Raw genomic sequence first — 19,310 nt, 5'->3', positions numbered from 1 at the left:
CAAATTAATTCACCCACATACACACACAAAAAAACCGGGGGGGGGGGGAAGAAGATATAACAACTATACCTTTTTGAAGTTGTTACAACAAGCAAACGGAAAGGACATTCTTGGGGGGGAGGGCAGAGGGGGGAGGGAGGGAGGTGTTGGTGATGGGCCATAATAATCATATACATTGTATATTGACAAAATAAAAATTTAATGAAAAAAAAAAGAAAAATAAGGGCATTTTCTTATATAACCATAATGCAATTATGACATTAACAATCATTCCTTAATACCTAGTTAAATCTAGTTTAAAAGAAATGTTTAAAAGAAAATCACAACCATTATAGTAAAAACATTTATTAAATATCTATTTGCACATGTCATTGGGTTGTACATCGAACACTTGTAGATGTTATTCATGTCTTCTAGAAGATAATGACGTCAAGAGCAACACATTTTAGCGTCTCATAGGTTAGAGAATCTGTTTTATATTCACTTGTGAACTTAATAGTCCTCTTCATGAAATTAAAGCCACTTTTATGATTTAGAGATAATCTAGCAAGGTCTGGAGTATATTTTGAGGACAGATTGGTTTTTCGTGGGTCTGCTTTGTTGTGGTGTCTTGTAAAAGCATGATAAACTTGGAAGTAAGGAAAAATGAGAATTAGCGAAATAGAGATATTCAGTGGTTCTTTCTGGAAGTTAGTATTCTTCATGTTACTTTATTAGAAGTTAAGTTAATCTTCACCCTCAAGTTGTGACCCAGAAAACTAGGAAAGGTGTTGATATCATCACACATCAGTATTGGCCAGACTTCTGTTGCCTGTATCCTTAGAATGAGGGAATGATCTTAGCACCTGCTGGAAATTAAAATATTAACTTAGGTTCTGAGCACATGAATGTAAGCTGCCTACCTGAGAGTTTCCTACCTGCTTTCCCACGACTCAGAGAAAAACATCTTTGCTAGTCAAAACACCAGTAGGTATGCCTCACTTCTGGTAGCACATAACTGAGTTTTCTCAAAGCACAGGATTGTTGCTTATATATCTCTATCATCTGTCCTATTTACAAACTTTTGAAAAGGCATACAACTAGGCTAATGCTTTTTCTTACTCTCTAAGAAGTGATGAGTTTAATGTCAGGGTGGCTAAACAGTTACTCTGTGCTTGATGTTTTCTTCCTTTTTTACTAGTGGCCAATCCCTGTGGTACCAACAATGGTGGCTGTTCTCATCTCTGCCTCATCAAAGCAGGAGGGAAAGGATTCACCTGTGAGTGTCCAGATGACTTCAGGGCTCTTCGGCTGCCTGAAAAAACCTACTGTGTGCCCATGTGCTCTAGCACCCAGTTCCTGTGTGCTAACAATGAAAAGTAAGGCTCTTTGCCCTTTCACCAGTGCCTCTCCATCCCTGAACACACATTGAAATTTAAGGCTGTAAGGGATGGGAGTTTTCTAATGAATCAAGATTTTGTTTAACTGGTTTGGTTCAAGTGGAACACACCAGAACTCTCAGTCTCTAACTTCAGTCTCTATTCATAGAAAGAATTTGTTAACTGAACTGTTACACCTGTGTATGCAGGTTTTTATAGAGAGGAAGCAAACTATGTATTTCTTATTTCTAATAAATTGTCCTGAGTGTCAGGGCCAGAGTGTTTGTACTAAAAAATAGTAGATAGAATTTCACTGTCTTTTCCACACCTTACTGGCCTACCTCCTTAGTTACCTATGCCAGAGGATCTAGTTATACATTCAAATTCATTTTTGATCATTAGTGTTTGCTATGAAACATGGCCACATATTATTTCCCTAACAAGGGCCAGAGGGACCAGAAGGACTAAGTCAGAGAATGGAGTAGAGAAAGGCATTAATGCAAATCATAGCTCCTAAGATGCAATGGCAGATTATTTTGATGATTAAATAAGACGTGTGAGATTAAGAATCTAGCACACACCTATTATGACATAGGCAGTCAACAGTTGTTTGTGCTCTCCAGCTTCCCAACTGGTACCTGTGTGTCTGCCTCCCTAGCAGACAATCTCACCAATCACTGCTTCTAGAAACATAGCTCAAAATGCCCACTCCATCGTTTGTGTGGAAGGAACGTCATCATCATACCAAAGCATATCTGGGTCTTAACAAACCTGTTCTAGCTCATCTAGTTATGTTTTCTCTGAAAATATACCACAGTAACCGGGATCTAAGTGATCTTCTTCTAGGGCCATAAGAGAACTCACTTTGGAATTGAGTGTTGATTTCTTTCCAGATAGCCATTGCCTGCTGCTCTAGCCCTGGGGCCGTGCTAGAGAAGTGCTATGTTTTCTCTGTACAGGTGCATTCCTATCTGGTGGAAATGTGATGGACAGAGAGACTGCTCGGATGGGTCTGATGAGCCGGCCCTTTGCCCGCAGCGCTACTGCCGGGTCGGAGAGTTCCAGTGCAGGGACGGCAACTGCACGAGCCCCCAGGCCTTATGCAATACTTACCAAGACTGCCCCGACGGGTCCGATGAAGACCTTGTGCTCTGTGGTGTGTTCAATAGCTTCCTGCCTGTTTTGCCCATTTCTATGTTGCTTGTGCACAGTCATGATTCTGTGGGGATTTCCTGAATGCCATAAACCCAAAATCAGTTCAAAGTCCTATGAGGACACTCAGGGTCCACCCTATATCTATTTTTATAAAGTTTTCTAGAAATCCTAAGGTCTCTGCTAGACAAATGGTTGGGGTAGGTTGATTGTAAGTTGTCTATATTGGTGGTTCCTCACCATGTGCTAGGCATAGAATCCTCCTTAAGAGCTAACAGTGAGGGTGAAATGAAGGTTTTCCACCCACATTTTAAATAAGGACTCTCGGTTGTAACATTTATTTATGTTTCCATTAAAAAAGGCAAATAAAAAAACAAACTTCCAAACTAAAAATAAAACATTTACAACAGCATCATAGTTTGAAAGCCATTGTCCAATAGGGGAATAGGGACATGAGAAGAAGGTGTATTTAGCAGGCCAAGGGATTTAGTTCTTATCCCTTAATTCTGCATGCAAGAAAAAGATATTTGAGAATTTGGAAGACAGTAATAGGAATAACTGCCCAAGGTCTCTGAAAAGAAATTACGATTGAGTTCTCCAGGATCCATCGTGTGAATCAGGGGGTTCCATTCTTGACGCCTTCCAAGCTGATAACCAAATGCCCCTGCTTGCAGAGAATCACGAGTGTGAGTCCAATGAATGGCAGTGTGCCAACAAGCGTTGCATCCCAGAATCCTGGCAGTGCGACACAGTGAATGACTGCGGGGATAACTCAGATGAAGATAGTTCCCACTGTGCCAGCAGGACCTGCCGGCCAGGCCAGTTTAAATGTGCCAATGGCCGTTGCATCCCTCAGTCCTGGAAGTGTGATGTGGATAATGACTGTGGAGACTACTCAGATGAGCCCATCCATGAGTGCTGTAAGTTTCCGTGAGCGGGGCAGGGCATGACCAGAGCAGGGAGATGAGGAGAACCTCCGTGTGCACTGAGAGAGGACATGGAGCCCCCTGCTTCAGACCCACGTGACACCCCTTCTTGGCCCCCCCTGGAACTCTGGCACAGCAAGGCCAAGTATAGCTGTAGGGCCTGCAGGTTGGACCAGATCCTGTTTCTGAAGTATCTGATACCTCCTCTTGATAACACTGAATGGCTAACTGTCCAGAATATAACAAGAACCTACAGTTAGTGTACCTAGTGCTCTCTCATTAGAGCCTTAGAGAAAGATCGTGAGTTAGGGAAGGTGGGTATTAACTGATTCCCATTGTACAGATGAAGAAACTGAGACTCACATTAAGTGGATGATCCCATTACTATTTAGTGGCAGAACTAACACTTCAACCCAGGTTTTTAACTTCAAATTCAGTCCTCTCTTCCCCCACATAGTTGTACTGCAACACAAATGAGTAGTATTGAGCTAGTGAGAAAACTTAGGGCTCCGTTTCTCTGCCCTTGAAAAACAGAAGACACCTAAACCAGACACATGTTGCCAGAGTGCATTTAGTTGGTAACACAACAGTGGAAAAGTGCCTTCTGGTGCCGTTTCCTGCTGACTTTGCTGCTTCCTGTCTTTTCAGTGAGCTCTGCCCATCGCTGTGACAACCATACAGAATTCAGCTGTAAAACAAACTACCGCTGCATCCCACAGTGGGCCCTGTGCAATGGTGTCAATGACTGCAGGGACAACAGTGATGAGGAAGGCTGTGGTAGGAGGGGCTGTGGGGGAGTGGGGGAGGGACAGGTCAAGTGCCATTATTCAGTGAGGGATGAGAGTGATTTCCCATGTCCTCTGTCCTTCGTTTACTTCTGTAAAAAGACCTTTTGTTGATTCTTCAATGACATGTTACATATGTGTAGCATTTCTTTTACAGGGTTATTGAGGGAATTTAATTTGTATTATCTTAACATCCCATTCCAAAAGATGCCATAATCGAGGAAGACATTATTAAGATGTAATTTCTCCCAAATGTAGAATCCTTATTCATACTCAACACATAAAGATGTTTGTCTAATCTTATGGATTAATTGAAATTGGTGGACAGCGGGTAAAGAAAAGATGTGGTATCTATCTCCAAAAAGGATATTTCCAAATCAGAATATTTCTTATCTGGGGATTTTTATATTCTGGTTGTCTTTCTAATTTTCCATATCATCTATTGGACTGCCGTAGTTACTCTGGTAACATAGAAAGAACTTATAAATTAAGGGCTGGCCCGGTGGCGCACTGCTACAGTGCGCCACTTGGGAAGCGTGGCGGCGCTCCCACCGAGGGTTCGGATCCCACATATAGACCGGCCGCTCACTGGCTGAGCGAGGTGCGGGGGCAGCGCCGAGGGTTGCGATCCCGTTGCTGGTCCCGGTCCGGTGCGGGCGCAACACTGAGGGTTGCGATCTGTTGCCGGTCACGAAAAAAGACAAAAAAAGGAAAAAAAAAAAAAAAAAAGAAAGAACTTATAAATTAAAGGCCAAATAAATTAATGGAATTTGTCAAGATTAGTCAAAAACTCTAACTTGAAGCCAAAGTGTCTATGAGTGTGCATATAGGGTTGGATTGAAAGAGGGATAAGGAAGAAAATGGACTATTTTAGTAATACTGGGTCTAATAGATTAAAGACGTGTGATAGACATGTTTTATTTGCTTGTGGCTTCGTTTTAGCTTCCCATACCATGCCTTTGTTGCAAGTTACAAACCAGATACCTATTCATTTTTTGAGCAGTTTCTCTAAAAGGGAATGGATCTAGTTTCAAGAAATAGGATAGGTTCAGGTTAGCTAAAAGAGGAATATTGACAATGAATGTTTCTGGCATCCCTCTCTCTGGGAGCTTCAAGAATGTGATAACGTAATTCTCAGACTGTCTCACAGTGAAGTCAGTTCTGCTTGGTGCATTTCTTGACCACTGGCTTATGAAATCTTTGCAATGACTGTGCTTTGCAGAGGAGATGACATGCAATCCTTTGGGGGATTTCCGCTGTAAAAATCACCACTGCATCCCTCTTCGCTGGAAATGTGACGGGTACAATGACTGTGGCGATAACTCGGATGAGGAAAACTGTGGTGAGTATTCAGAGTCCTTATGTGCCACCAGAGCTGTGATGTCTGCTCTTTGTGTATATTCAACTGTCTATGCCATTCATCCTCAAAGGGAAGGATGACAGCTCTTTGGTCTCTTTCTTATTGTTGGTTGGTATATTTCTGCTTTCTCTTTAACTAAAGACATAAGTGTCTTATGAGAGATGCTAAAAATCAAGCTTTGGGAGGAGGATATTTACTGAAGTTTATCATTTGTTTATTTTACACTCAACTTCTTTTCTAAGAAGAGCTTGAGGTGACTGACTATAATGGGCAAATATAATAATAGAAATAGAAAATCAGGGCCAAGAGAAGTAGAGGAAAGAAAGGCGCTTCTTAAGCTTTTTCCCAAAAATGGGCTAATAGAGAAATTGTGTTTGGATTGTTATCTTTCCTGGAATAGCTGACTATTTTAGGAGAGCTAATGGTTAAGTAATGGGTCAGGTTTTAGTTCCTTCTCTCCCAGTTGGAGGTGCTGACTACAAGGAATTGGACAGGGAGGTTGAGGAAAGAAAGATCCAAAGGTCTGCATCACATCAAACTGCATAATCGCGTATATTTTGAAAACAACTTCAATGAAGCCCTGCCCGGACCTTATATCATTGACTCATGATATATGTCAATTTCAAACTGACAAATACGAAATACATTTTAATTTTAGTACCTGTTGGAAGTAAGAAGCAAACACCATTTGCCACAGACAAGTGAGAGAATTAAGATGCTGATTACATCTGCAAATATCAATCAGCTAAAACCTTCTTACACAAAAGGGCAATCCAATTGGCATTTTATTGTTTATATAAAAAAAGTTCATGATGTATCCTATAAGAGTTTATCTAGATTTCCATGAAATCAAAAATTATCTTAGGATCAAATCATCTTTGGACAAACCTCTTAATAAAGGCCATTCTTTACAGAGTTAAAATTGAGGTGGAAGATCTAGTTTTGGAGTACGAATGATCTGCCCAAGCAGACCTCTGGGACTAGTACACAGGAGAGCATTGGGCACTGAGGGCACTTTGTCCTGCTCAAAAGCCTATGTGTGATTCCTGGTGCACACTGATGGCCATGTGGCTTTCCTTTTCAGTCCCCCGGCAGTGCACGGAGAGTGAGTTTCGATGTGCCAATCACCAGTGTATTCCCTCTCGATGGATCTGTGACCATAACAATGACTGTGGGGACAACTCAGATGAGCGGGACTGTGGTAACTGTCAGAGTTTTCTGAGAAGCTTGCTATAGAGTCTTGACTGTGATGAGCAGGGGCTTCAAGTGAACCTAAGGTCTTTTACAGTAAAATGATTTTTGTGTAGTTTATGTAATAAATAAACTTTAGCATAACATAGTATCTTCTGCCCTCTACTTTCTGTTTTATTCTTATATCAGTCTAGATCAATCATAATTTGGGAAAACAGCAAGGAATTTTTAAAAATCTCATTTTAATTTTAACATTTCCTAGGAGCAGACTTTAATCCTAATTGGCCTTGTAAACAATAAAGACGTTGATCTTCCAACTTCCACAGATAGTCACTATAAGGAACATGCTACTGTAGCTCTCTGGAGTAGAGGTCAGGGCATCGGGATAGGAATCCTACACCCTAAGTAATGTTTATAGTTCTTTGACGATTAAGTGTTGCATCTGAGGAAAATGAGGAAACATTAAAAACTGGGGAATTCTGATTTCTGAGGCAAAACTTAAGAGCTGGAGATTATTTAATAGAAGGGAGATTGGTACTTCCATCTCCATATACTGAGTGGGGAAAGTGTGAGTTTTGAGAAGTTACTCATTTGGTAACCACAAGTTGTGGGTTTGTTGTGCGCCCATCACAGGGCATGGATAGGAATGTGATGGGGTACTTGCTACACTCCAGGGACCTAATACCTGTCTGAAAATGACAAGGCCTTCTGGGAATGACAGTCTTTTCTCTTCAGAGATGAGGACCTGCCATCCTGAATATTTTCAGTGTACAAGCGGACACTGCGTGCCCAGTGACTTGAAATGTGATGGAACTGCTGACTGTGCTGATGCATCTGATGAATACACTTGTCGTAAGTCCCTAGACACATGTGGCACTGCTGACCTGAAATGTACAGATATGGTAGTTTAGCTACTTGTCAGCTACCACTTCTTAGATTAAGGGGCCATAAGTATTTACTGTTCAGCATTCATTGATAATTATCAGTTCACCTGGGGTCTGAGTCATCATATCCATGTATTTTAAAGTGGTCATTTAAGTGCATTTTATTAACAATATTTTAAATAGAGAATGCATTAAATAGTCTATGCTAACAACTTATATATATTATCAGCTACCATACAAATTATTAACTGGATAAAAAACATTTCAGAGAAAAATTATTCAAGCAATGAATAAACTAGTATGAAGAACTTGGGTTGGGTACTAGTAACGATTTTCTGAATTATAGCATACAAAATTATTAAAAATGTAAACCCAATATGATCATACACATTTTACTCTTTATGAATTCCTGAATAAATGCTCTAATGGATACTGTTGATGATGTTGTTGCCATGTTTCAAAACCTGTGTCCTGGTCCAGCTGAAGAGTTGTACTGGCCTGTAGAGACAAAGTCCAGCTATCCACAGGATGACTCATGTCATTGAAAACTGGGCTCGGACAATTGTCCTTAAAATATATTTCATTAGAATCTCAGAAAGATTAAGGCCGCAGTACATCTGGATGAATAAGGAAGAACAGGCAAGGGCTCAAGGAGAAATAGCAGGATAGCTTTCCAAAACTGGTAAGTTTGTCTAATAATTTGAATATGTCTCCTCTCCACCAATAGCCACTCGCTTTCCCAATGGTGCATACTGCCCGGGTACCATGTTCGAATGTAAAAACCATGTTTGTATCCAGCCCTTTTGGAAATGCGATGGCGATAACGACTGTGGCGATGGTTCTGATGAAGAACTTCACCTGTGCTGTAAGAGGGAGAGGAATGGGGAGTGGTGATGTCTGGCAAGATCTTGGTGTTTCTTACATATAGCTTGTGATCCTGGAGGGCAGTTGTACAGTTTTTGAGGACTGGACACAGAATCAGCATTGGGGTGATTTCCCTTGGCCTTCCTGCTTCCGTTCTCTTATCTGTAACCTGAGAAAGTTGGGCAGACAGACATCCATGGTTTTAAACACTTTATGGCCTTAGAAAACAATTTCTTCAAAAGAAATCTTACTTGGAAACCCAGTGCGCATGAATAGAGGCAGGTCTGTTGTGGCTGAAGTCAGAGGAGGAGGAGTGGGTGTTGTACCTCTTCTGCTCCATCCTACTTTTGTTGCCGCTTTAAGTACCCTCTCTAAACCCTTAGAACTTCCTAGAGCACCTTTAGAAAATTTTAAGACTTATTTAATCCTTAAAGTCACTTCCCTTTAATGTCACAATTCAAGGCCATTTCACTGAATGATGCATATTTATTTATTTATTTATTTATTTATATTTTTTTGTCTTTTGTCTTTTTTCCGTATCCGGCAACGGATCGCAACCCTCAGTGTTGCCCCCGCACCGGACCGGGGACCGGCAACGGGATTGCAAGCCTCGGTGTTGCTCCCGCGCCTCGCTCAGCCAGCGAGCGGGAACTGGTCTGTATGTGGGATCCGAACCCTCGGTCGGGAGCGCCGCCGCGCTTCCCAAGCGGCGCACTATCCAGTGCGCCACCGGGCCGGCCTCATATTTATTTTTTAAGCCAGTGAATCTCAATTTGGGTTTGTGTCAGAATTGATGGGGGAGGGGGTTCTTCAAAATCATGTACCCTGGCCTCACCCCAGGCTTAGACCTAGTGACCAGAATCTCCAAGGATGGGGCCTTGGGTGTATGTATATTTAAAAAGATCTTAGCTTTTCAGTGGAGAATTACTGATTTTAATAAAGTGAATGAAAGTAGAGTTTGTTTTGATTATTTTGCTGCATGCTTTTTTGAGTCATTGGAGAAGCTCTAGAGCGGTAGTTGTCTTCCCTGGACTAGAAGTGCCAGTATCACTTGGGAACTTGTTAGAAATGCAAATTTGGGGGCACCACCCCAGACCTATCCAGTTGCAGTCTCCAGCGGTGGGACCCAGCAGTCTATGCATTAACGAGCCCTCCAAGTGATGCTGATGCAAACTAATGTGTAAGGATTTTGTGTACGTAAAAGCCCTCAACACAGGAGAAAGTACCCCTAGAAATATTCCTGCGGGAACTCTTGATTAGCTCCCACCTGACTTAGCTGCAGTTTTGCTTCTTTACACATCGCCTCTTCCATTCCCTTTCCTAGATTCGTCACTACTCATTTTTAGCCCAGGGATTTGACTCTTGAAAAAGATATATCAGAGTATTTCCTTCCCTCCTAGAGAACTATAATTACTGTACATTTTATTTTCACGGTAGCATTGTAATATTTTTCTTGCTTTCTCTTTACTTGTTAGGAACTAGTCATGTTTTTTGTTTTGTTTTTAACTAGATGAATTTTGAAAGATATCTTAAGCATGTATAACTTTCAAAGAAATTCTTAGGAAGTCAGTTTTCTTCGTAAGATAAAATGCCTATAGGTAGTAAAGTTAAACTTTGGAGAGGAAGGAACATAGCCACATTAAAAAGTGACCAACACTGTTTTGTAATGCTGCACTTGCCTTTCACAGCGAATAATTCTTGCAATAGTTCTATTAACAATATTTCCAAGAACCAGCCCTTGGATCTGACTTTTTCCCCAGCCAACCTCGTTACAAGTCTCTTCACTTGATCCTTGTATGTGGGACAAAGGCAGAAGGAAAATCAAACAGCTCAAGTCCTCCATGTGAAAAAAGAACACAGATGTATGTTGAGTTCATCACATTCCTGACACATGTAGAGAGAACTATATCCCCTGAACCAAACAAGTCAGGGAATTAGGTGCTACTCTTGGATTCCTCACAGCTGTGCAAGTAGCAGCTAGGGGTCTCGCTCTGGACAACAAAATGAGTCAGATTGTGCTTGTGCCATACCAACTTTAAATGTAAGAGGTGAGGGAATTCAGGAAGGAAAAGCCTCTCCCTGATCTATATCAGATCCCCCCTGCTGATGCTTCACAGTTGTAATTGAACGGTTAATTTGTAAAGTCGGTTTCTGCACTAGAATGAAAGTATCTAGTGCCTAACACAGTGCCTGGGTGTGTACTAGATACACAAGATATATTTGTTGATTGATTAATAAAATACATAAGTGAATGAATGATTGAATGAATGAAGCAAGCCTGGTGCTGGCAGAGGAGTATTTTAGATATTGACACTTATGTTCTGCTCTTAACTTGTGCTTTCATTTTTCCATCTTTCCTTTCAGTGAGTGTTCCCTGTGAATCACCAGGCCGTTTCCGTTGTGACAACAATCGCTGTATTTATAGTCACAGGCTGTGCAATGGTGTGGATGACTGTGGAGATGGAACTGATGAGAAAGAGGAGAACTGTAAGCAAAAGTCAGAAGGGAGAAGGAAAAACTAAGGGCCCCAAATCGACTGAAGTTTGCAAAATGTGCCTCTGTGATTTCAGTTTGATTTATAGATGCTTGAGTTGTACCTATGACTGCAGATCATAATTATTCACACACCATGCAATTGTTCACAAAACATATAATTGCTCACAAGACATTATCAGATGCAACCCTGCCCACTTCTTCCTATCTCATTTATCAGGATGTTGGCATATTCCTTAATTTTTCAGTCTTCTCATAAGAGAACATTAAATAGTTTTTGAGTCACACTTAACAAATTAGTAATTTATTTGTTTTCAAAGATGAGATTTCTTCAACCTAGAGTTGCAAATTGCTAATCTAGACATGTGAATGAATATTCCTTCTCAACACCCTGCTGAAAAGATCATGTTAAATAAGGCAGCATTGGTATTAACAGAGCTTATCTAATATCCTTCTTGAAAATGAAAATTCATTTCTCAGAAGATAAAAATGATAGGTTAGTTTAAGATAGAAGTTTCAAACTGGTTTAATATTTTAGGTCTTGAAATATCTGTGCTTTTTCTATACTTTGAGAATGTTTTAAAATCTGTCCATTGAAGGGTAGAGTTAATGAATTTTCTGGGCCATTTAATTTGCCTACAAAAAAGTCAGTGAGGAAAATTATCTCCCCTGACCCCAATTACCTTTTTTTCCCCCTAAAAATCTTGAAAACCTAGTTAAATGCCTGATATTTCCATTTTCCATCCCCTGTATTGATGTGGCCTTAGAATGCTCATTGCCAGCTCTCATCCCAGTGGGGACTGTGTGTCATGGAGGACTTTGGCACGACTGCAGTGTTCAGGTTTATACCCTTATTATTATTATCCCTTTGGCAGAGATGAATCTGTGGTTATAAGATTGTTACTATGTTTATTTGCAGCATAGCCATAGCACAAAAGAATGAAAACCCAAAAATAAAACATTTTTAAAAACTTTGAGCAGGATTCCTCCTTCTCCTTTTGTCTTTCCATTTCCCCTACTTCTAGTGCCCATTTTTTTCATTTATACACATGGTCAAATCCAATAATGGAACAAAGGAGCAGTAAGCTTATATTCTTCCCAAGAAGCAGGGTTTTAGTCAGAGGAATCACTGCTAACTTTCACAATAGGCAAACTGCAACATTTCAATGGCCTAAAGCAGCAGAGGTTTATCTCCTGATCATGTAATGCCCACTTCCTGCTTGTACAGGGTTGGGGGCCCAAGAATTTTTTAGTCTTTTGGTTTATTTGGTTATGTATTTCTTCCAGAAACCTAGCAGACTTTTGATTTGTTTGCTACCAGTCAGTTCTAAAAGTCAATAACCTCACGCGTGTTCTTTTTGAGACATAGTTCCTGCATCTGCTTTATTTCTTGGCTTACTTTCGCTCATGCACCCGCATCTCTACTGATGATCACTTACATTCAGGCCCTCTAGAAAAGTAGATGGGCAGACACTTTTTTCCAACTAAGAGGTTTTACTGGACCTTTGTGTCTCAAAGCCTTTTAAACTTCAAAGTCTAAATGTGGTTGGCTTTGCCCAACACTGCGAATTTCTGGACTTTATTTTCTTTCATTTCTTCTTGGAAATCAACCAGTTCTTCCCTGCACTTCTCTCTTCCTTATACCACCTTGCCAAACTCAGGTAATGGCAACCAGTGCTCATTAGTAACATTCTATTTTCTAACCTCTTTCTCTAATTGACAGGTTCTTAAGCATGTGGTCGGCTTTCCAGTTTTTCTGAGATGAGAGCTTTACCAAATGCTTTGCCATTGCATAACATAGGTCTCCATCCTTCCTGCCCCAATATCAGTTTCCTTATTGCTTGCCTCCTGACTGTTAAAGCCACTGCCAAATATTTCTCTCATCACTCTGTATTATTCACAGTAATTAATGCCAGCTGCTGCAACCAACAAATCCCAAAGTCTCGTGGTAGAATATAACAAAGACATATTTCTCACTCATATGAAGGCCAATGTAGGCTGCACAGCCCTCCTCCACCTTGTAGCTACGCCACCTGAAACGCATGGCTTCCAAGGTTACTGCGGCAGTGTAAGAGACATGGGGGAGGCACATGGGTTTTTAATTGCTCTAGCCCAGATGTGGCACATGTCACGTCCAACTCACAGCCCATTGGCTAGAACTAGTCACATGGTCCCAACCTAGCTGCAAGGGAGACTGGGAAATGTAGGAAAGCACATGTTTATTTGATGAGCAATCACTGTCTTTACCACGGAGGGAAGATCTTGTTTCACAGAAGTTTTGATAATAACTTGTTTTTACATTACAGGTAAAAAACCAACTCCTAGACCTTGTACAGAAGATGAATTCAAGTGTAACAATGGAAATTGCATTTTACAGCAGTATGTATGTGATGATGTCGATGACTGTGGTGACCAATTTGATGAAACGGGTTGCAGTAAGTAAACACTAATTTTTATACTTCATTGCAGTGACTCAGGTTTACCTAACTAAAGCATGCAATAATACAAAGTAGATGATAACCAGATATTTCTATTTAATTTACTTTGTGCTCTGAATTTCAGCCAAGCCCACAGCTGCCTGTTATTGAGCACTTATTCTATACCAGATGTTGTGCTAAACATTCTACATGGGTTATCTCATTTCATCCTTGTAACAGTCTTATGAATTAGGTATTATTATCCTGCCTTTTAAAACACAATTAAAGAAACTGGCTTGGAGGCTAAATAAACTGGTCATTAAGAGGTTCAGGATTTGAGCTCTGGTGTACTGAATTGCAGAGCACATTCTCTTCCCTGTTCACTAGGTGCATCTCTGCACCGTAAAGCTACAGATTTTGTTTATTAGATAGCATTTTTTCATCTTAAGGCAAATGCAGCATCCTTGGCACTTAGGGGAAAAGCTTCTGAGGGTAACTGATAAAGAAGGGAATGCCACAGAGGACCTTGGAAAGAACATTTATTTTTATTTTTAATGTAGAGGGAGGACTTTGTGTAAGAAAAGGCTGATGAACATAACCAAGGGATGATTCTAGCTGATTATTTTGATGGAAGTGTGGGAATGGCATGTTACTAATTCATACCTTTATAGTCTCTTTATAGCTCATGAAGTGCTTTCACATACATTATCTAATTTGTTACCCAAGTTAGCCCCACTGGGTCATTGTTATTGTCCATCTATATAATAAAGCTCAGGGAGCTTAAGTAACTTGCTTGAGATCAAACAAGATGGCAGAGGCATTATTTGGACAGTCTTGTGGTTCCAGGCTGGCCTCTAGTCCCTCTGCTACCAGCTGCGCTACTTTGGGTACATAGTGACCTCTCCAGGCCTCAATTTCCTCACAGGAAAAAGGAAGGGAATTCTTCATCTTAGTCAGTTCCATGTGCTTTCAACTTCTTAGGCTTTAATCGATTTTTTTCTGAGGCATCCAAAGCGTTTCCTGGCCACTTTTCTCCTTTGTGAGTTATTAAGGGGGATGAATAAGCAGCCACACTAAGTTGGTTTGCCATTTATTTTACATACCTTCTTGAGTTATTGACATAATGAAGTGACTTGAGTAAATATTTAAAAAGCTGAACATGACAGAATTTGCAAAGCTGGATGGCAGTTTGGGTTCGGACACCCAGAGACTGCTATGTGAAGAGGTCCAGGAGTTCTGAGTATTTCCAAGTTGGATTTGGGTCAAACACTTGTTTCTCTTTTAGCCACCTGTGTCAGTTAAAAGGCTTAAAATTGATCACAGAATGTTCTATTCAGATGGCATTTAATTAAAAGCAGTGTTTATTTAAAGAGAATAAGTAGCATATGCATTAATTTGGGTATGGGAGCAGCTTCTCTTTTCAGATATTAAGTAGATATGTGATAGGGAATTCAATCTTACTGCTGTGGGCTAATAATTTGACTAAGGCATAGATTCTTATTTAAAATACCAATTTTTGGGTGCTCCATTTTCTTTTTTTTTCCTCCTTTCTCCTCTTCTCCCTCCTTTCCTCCTCCTCCTCCATCTCACATAGTCACTGTGTGTGTGTGTGTGTGTGTGTGTGTGTGTGTGTGTGTGTGTGTGTGTGTGTTAAGAGCACCTAAAATCTATTAACAAATTTCTAGGAATGGAATGACATTAACATTTTTCCTTTACCAAGTGTAAAGGAAAGAAGTTAACCTCAGGTTGCAAATATTATATATGTGATTATAAAGATAGATTGTTTGGAGAACCTTACTACCCAGCTTCCAAAAATTTTTTTAAATAAAATAAAGATAGATTGACTCTGTATTTCTCTTTCTGATGGTTCTTATTCCTTCTTTGTAAAGTGGAAAATAGAGTGCCTCTTTTATAAATAGAATGTCATATGTCTGGATTTGGAGAAATTGATTGTTATATTAAAATGGTGATTGTTTTCAAATGAAAGAAGTTACAGGAAAGTATTCATAGTTGAGGAAGAATCCCACAGTGTCATGTGGTTTCTGCTCTTGTTAAGGACTTTTGCTTCATGACAGTATGATCACTCAAGGGAGCACTTGGTCCGGAACGTTTTGCCTCCTGTGGCCTCTAAGAGCTGAGAAGTTATTACAAAATCTAATTATGTACATGAGACCCAGAGTGGTTATGTGACTGGCTTTAGGGATCACCAAGTTTATAATAATGGGTCACATTTATTTAGCAATGTAGAGATGAATTATGACCAACCTTACAGAAATTTAAAAGATAATAAAGGAATACTATGAAAACCTATTTATGGCAACAAATTGAACAACTTAGATGACATGGACAGATTTTTAGAAAGACTCAAAATACTGAAATGGGATCAAGAAGAAATAGAAAATCTTAATAGACTTATTTGGTAATGTTTAGTTGTTAAGAGTGCAGACTAGATCTTTTTTACAAAGCTTTCATGTACACAGTTTTAAAGTACGCACTCCAAGGGCAACATTCCATTGAATGTCATTGTGCTTTATCTTGTGGTTATTTTTTCTTTTTTAAAACTCAGTGTTATTAGTTTATTCAAACCACATATGCTGATATAGTTATGTATCCTAAGGGACCCTGAGAAATGGTTACGTTATACCTCATTGCATGTTATAGAAGACAGATAGATATAAAGCTATTTTGATTTGAAAGAGTTGAACCAGGAGATACCACAGTCTTTTTGGCTAAAATATTCAAAAGCCTGTGACCAAGAGACATTTTATTTGAGAGGTAGATGAAGCTTAAATCCTTTATGGAGATAACCACTGTTCTCCCCCATCACCACTTGCTGTCTACATTCGTTTTCATCAGCTTCTCTGTAAGACCTCTGTTTGGGGGTAGATGGAGACAGGATAAAAGAAGCAAACTGGCTTCATAGTTCTGGACTCTAGAATTGGATACTCTGAGAGTGAGCCTGACAGCACTGCATAATGGAAAAATTGCCTCAGGGATCTAACATTACATATGTTTGTGTAAATAGCATTCAGACCAATACCAGAAATCAGAATCCAGATGGCCCCTATCTTCTCAAAGGCTTGTGGACAGGGGTCATCTTAAGAGATCCTGTAGCTGGTTATGGATAGGTACTCCTTCTGATACACCACTTGACTGTTCATGTGTGGCTGATCTGGTATGTACCTCTCATTTGTAATGCTGGTATTTTGTTTTTCAGATAGGGGAAAAGAAAGAACATGTGCTGAAAATTTATGTGAACAAAATTGTACCCAATTAAGTGAAGGAGGATTCATCTGCTCCTGTAGAACTGGATTCAAAGCTGATACTTTTGACAGAAACTCCTGTCTAGGTAGAGTATATTTCCTCCAATTGCTATTAGTAGAACTTTATATTTTTTAGGTTCTCCACCCATTTTCTTTTATTAAACCACTATTTAATTCCCTTAATGGGGCTAAACTAATGGTTCTAGGTCATTGAAATACTCAAGAATGCCAGTTGCTTTTTTCTTTCCTGCATGCATGCTATCTTACCAGTGCCCAGAAAAGTGCTTGGCAAATAGCACATGCTTGGTCATGTCAGAAGAATTGATGTGAATAATGAAGGCCTCGTTGATAATGGCTGTTTATTATACCAGTGTGTGAAATCACACTTTTTTTTTCCTTTTTGTCTTTTTTCGTGACCGATAACAGGATCGCAACCCTCGGTGTCGCGCCTGTACTGCGACCGGCAACGGGATCGCAACCCTCGGTGTTGCACCCGTACCACGCTCAACCAGTGAGCGGACCGGTCTCTATATGGGATCCGAACCCTCAGCGGGAGCGCTGCACTCTACCAAGTGCGCCACCCGGCCGGCCCGAGATCACACTTTTTAATTAAAAAACACAAGGCTTACTTTCTTCATCATAAGTAAAACAACACATATTTTATTACACACCTACATATACCAGCCATAAATGAGTTCTAAGGTATGGAGTAGGAAGGTAGCTTATCAAGATGCTAAATGAGGAGTATGATTTTAGGCATCTTTTATTATTTGAATTTACTGTTTCTAACAGTAATTAAGATGATCGTAAGAGATCATAAGAGTTCTTTTGGGAGTGGAAGCTTAAGAACTCAATTGAAAAACCAAATCAATTACTTTAGACCCTAAAGCAGAAGGGAAGTGATACTAAACAGCAACAACACAACAGACACTTTCTGAAAGGGAGAACTTGCTCTACTATGGTAGAGAGTTGTGCTGCTTCCGTTTAAAGCCTGCTTCTATTGCTTATCAGCTTTGGGACTTTGAGCTTAATAATAGTCCAGACTTTTTAGAATTCTTTTGGAAGATTAAATGAAGAAAAAACAGGAAAAGCATGTGAAACAGTATCTGAAACTGAGTAAGTGTTCACTTGTTGGTATCATTGCTTATAATTTTCCATCTGCACTCTTCTTGGTCTTCATTGCTTGTGAATATTGGATTTAAACAAAAGCAAGGTCTCTAAGGAATGGATGGGAGCAGGTATTGCATATTTGGTTTTATTTTGCCTACAGACATCAACGAATGTGAGGAATTTGGGATTTGTCCCCAGAACTGCCAAAATACCAAAGGAAGTTACGAGTGTTTCTGTGCTGATGGCTTCAGGTCTATGAGTGACGGCTATGGAAAACGGTGTGCGGCTGATGGTACGATGGGCTCATGTCGGGTTGACTTTGGGAGAAATAAGTACTGATGAGTACGACATACCAGGAAATGAACTTTAAACTCTCAGAGTGTTATTTTTTACTCGCCAGCTACTACTCTTCCAACAACTCTCCAGTGTCTTTTCCTCTCTCCTCGCCTGCCAGCTTAAAAAAATAACTACAATTCCCCTGAAGTATGTAGCAATTAAAACAAGAGTTAAGTGTAATTTATTATCTGGATTTAATCTCTTGCCCACCTTGATAAAAACTTCAAAAAGTGGATAAGATGTTACCTACCAGAAGGCTGAAACAACAGAAACTTGCCTGTGGGATGATCACCAACAGAAGGAAATTAGCAAGACCCTCCAGCTCCCACTCCCCTGAGATGAAGGTTTAAGACCCTGTTACCCAAGACGGATCACGAAAAACAGTCACATTGAATTGGGGCAGATCAAGGACACTCTGCTGACATATCCCTTTTTTATTATTCATGGACTGCTGATCACAGACAGAAAGGAGTCTAGCGCATTCATAACTTCAATCATTAGTTTAACATTTTAGGTTAATGCCAGTGTCTGAGAATTACGCCTGATGAAAAGCAGTAACAGGTACTAGACAGAAATGACAAAAGAAAGTGTATACCAGAAGTATTAGACTCCAAATATCAGGAGTCTGATCTAAACCAGCATATCCCAGTTGAGGGGTATAGGTCTTTATTTTAAATTTTAAATTTGTACTACAGTTTAAGGGACTTGGTAAAAAAAATAACATTTTATTTTGTAAATTAAGAGTTGCAGTGATCTGCTGTGGCTAATGTCTGGAATCCTGCTCACAGAGCCAATTGTAGTGCTCTTAATCCTGTTCATGACGCCAATTGTAAAGATAGGTGACCACGCTGGTTGTCGGGCTCTTTTACCTGCCCTAATCCTGCACCGACTGGGCCGATTGTCCAGCTAGGGCTGGGTCTGGAGCCCCCAGACCCCTCAAGCCCAGTCACAGACTGGGTCACAAACCCTTCATATGCCAGGCTGGGTCCCTAGGCCCCTTCACGCAGGTCTATGAGCTAGGTTACTGGCGAACAGGTCCTTGGAGCCATAGGTTGGAAAGTGTGGCCATGCCAGGCGGACGCCTGAGGCAGATGCCCACCCCGCCTGCTTCACTAAAACTCCTCTCTACCTCTCTACCTCCCTCTCACCTCTCCCTTCTCCCCCCCCCCCC

General features: G+C 40.3%; 1 protein-coding gene across 1 annotated transcript in view; it reads left to right on the top strand.

Annotated features, from left to right (window-relative positions):
* The window catches only part of LRP2 (low density lipoprotein receptor-related protein 2), a 167,335-nt gene that overhangs the window by 126,064 nt on the left and 21,961 nt on the right, over positions 1-19,310 (top strand). The window contains 12 exon segments of the mRNA XM_008592305.1: positions 1,181-1,358; positions 2,318-2,514; positions 3,185-3,430; positions 4,085-4,213; positions 5,444-5,563; positions 6,666-6,782; positions 7,508-7,624; positions 8,384-8,521; positions 10,885-11,007; positions 13,320-13,448; positions 16,648-16,779; positions 17,964-18,095. Of these exon segments, the coding sequence (XP_008590527.1) occupies positions 1,181-1,358; positions 2,318-2,514; positions 3,185-3,430; positions 4,085-4,213; positions 5,444-5,563; positions 6,666-6,782; positions 7,508-7,624; positions 8,384-8,521; positions 10,885-11,007; positions 13,320-13,448; positions 16,648-16,779; positions 17,964-18,095 (1,758 nt within the window).

The sequence above is a fragment of the Galeopterus variegatus genome, unplaced genomic scaffold, assembly GCF_000696425.1.
Source record: "Galeopterus variegatus unplaced genomic scaffold, G_variegatus-3.0.2 Scaffold12, whole genome shotgun sequence".
Taxonomy (NCBI): Eukaryota; Metazoa; Chordata; class Mammalia; order Dermoptera; family Cynocephalidae; genus Galeopterus; species Galeopterus variegatus.
Note: the sequence above shows the minus strand (reverse complement) of the source record. Positions and strands in the feature narration are given on the sequence as shown.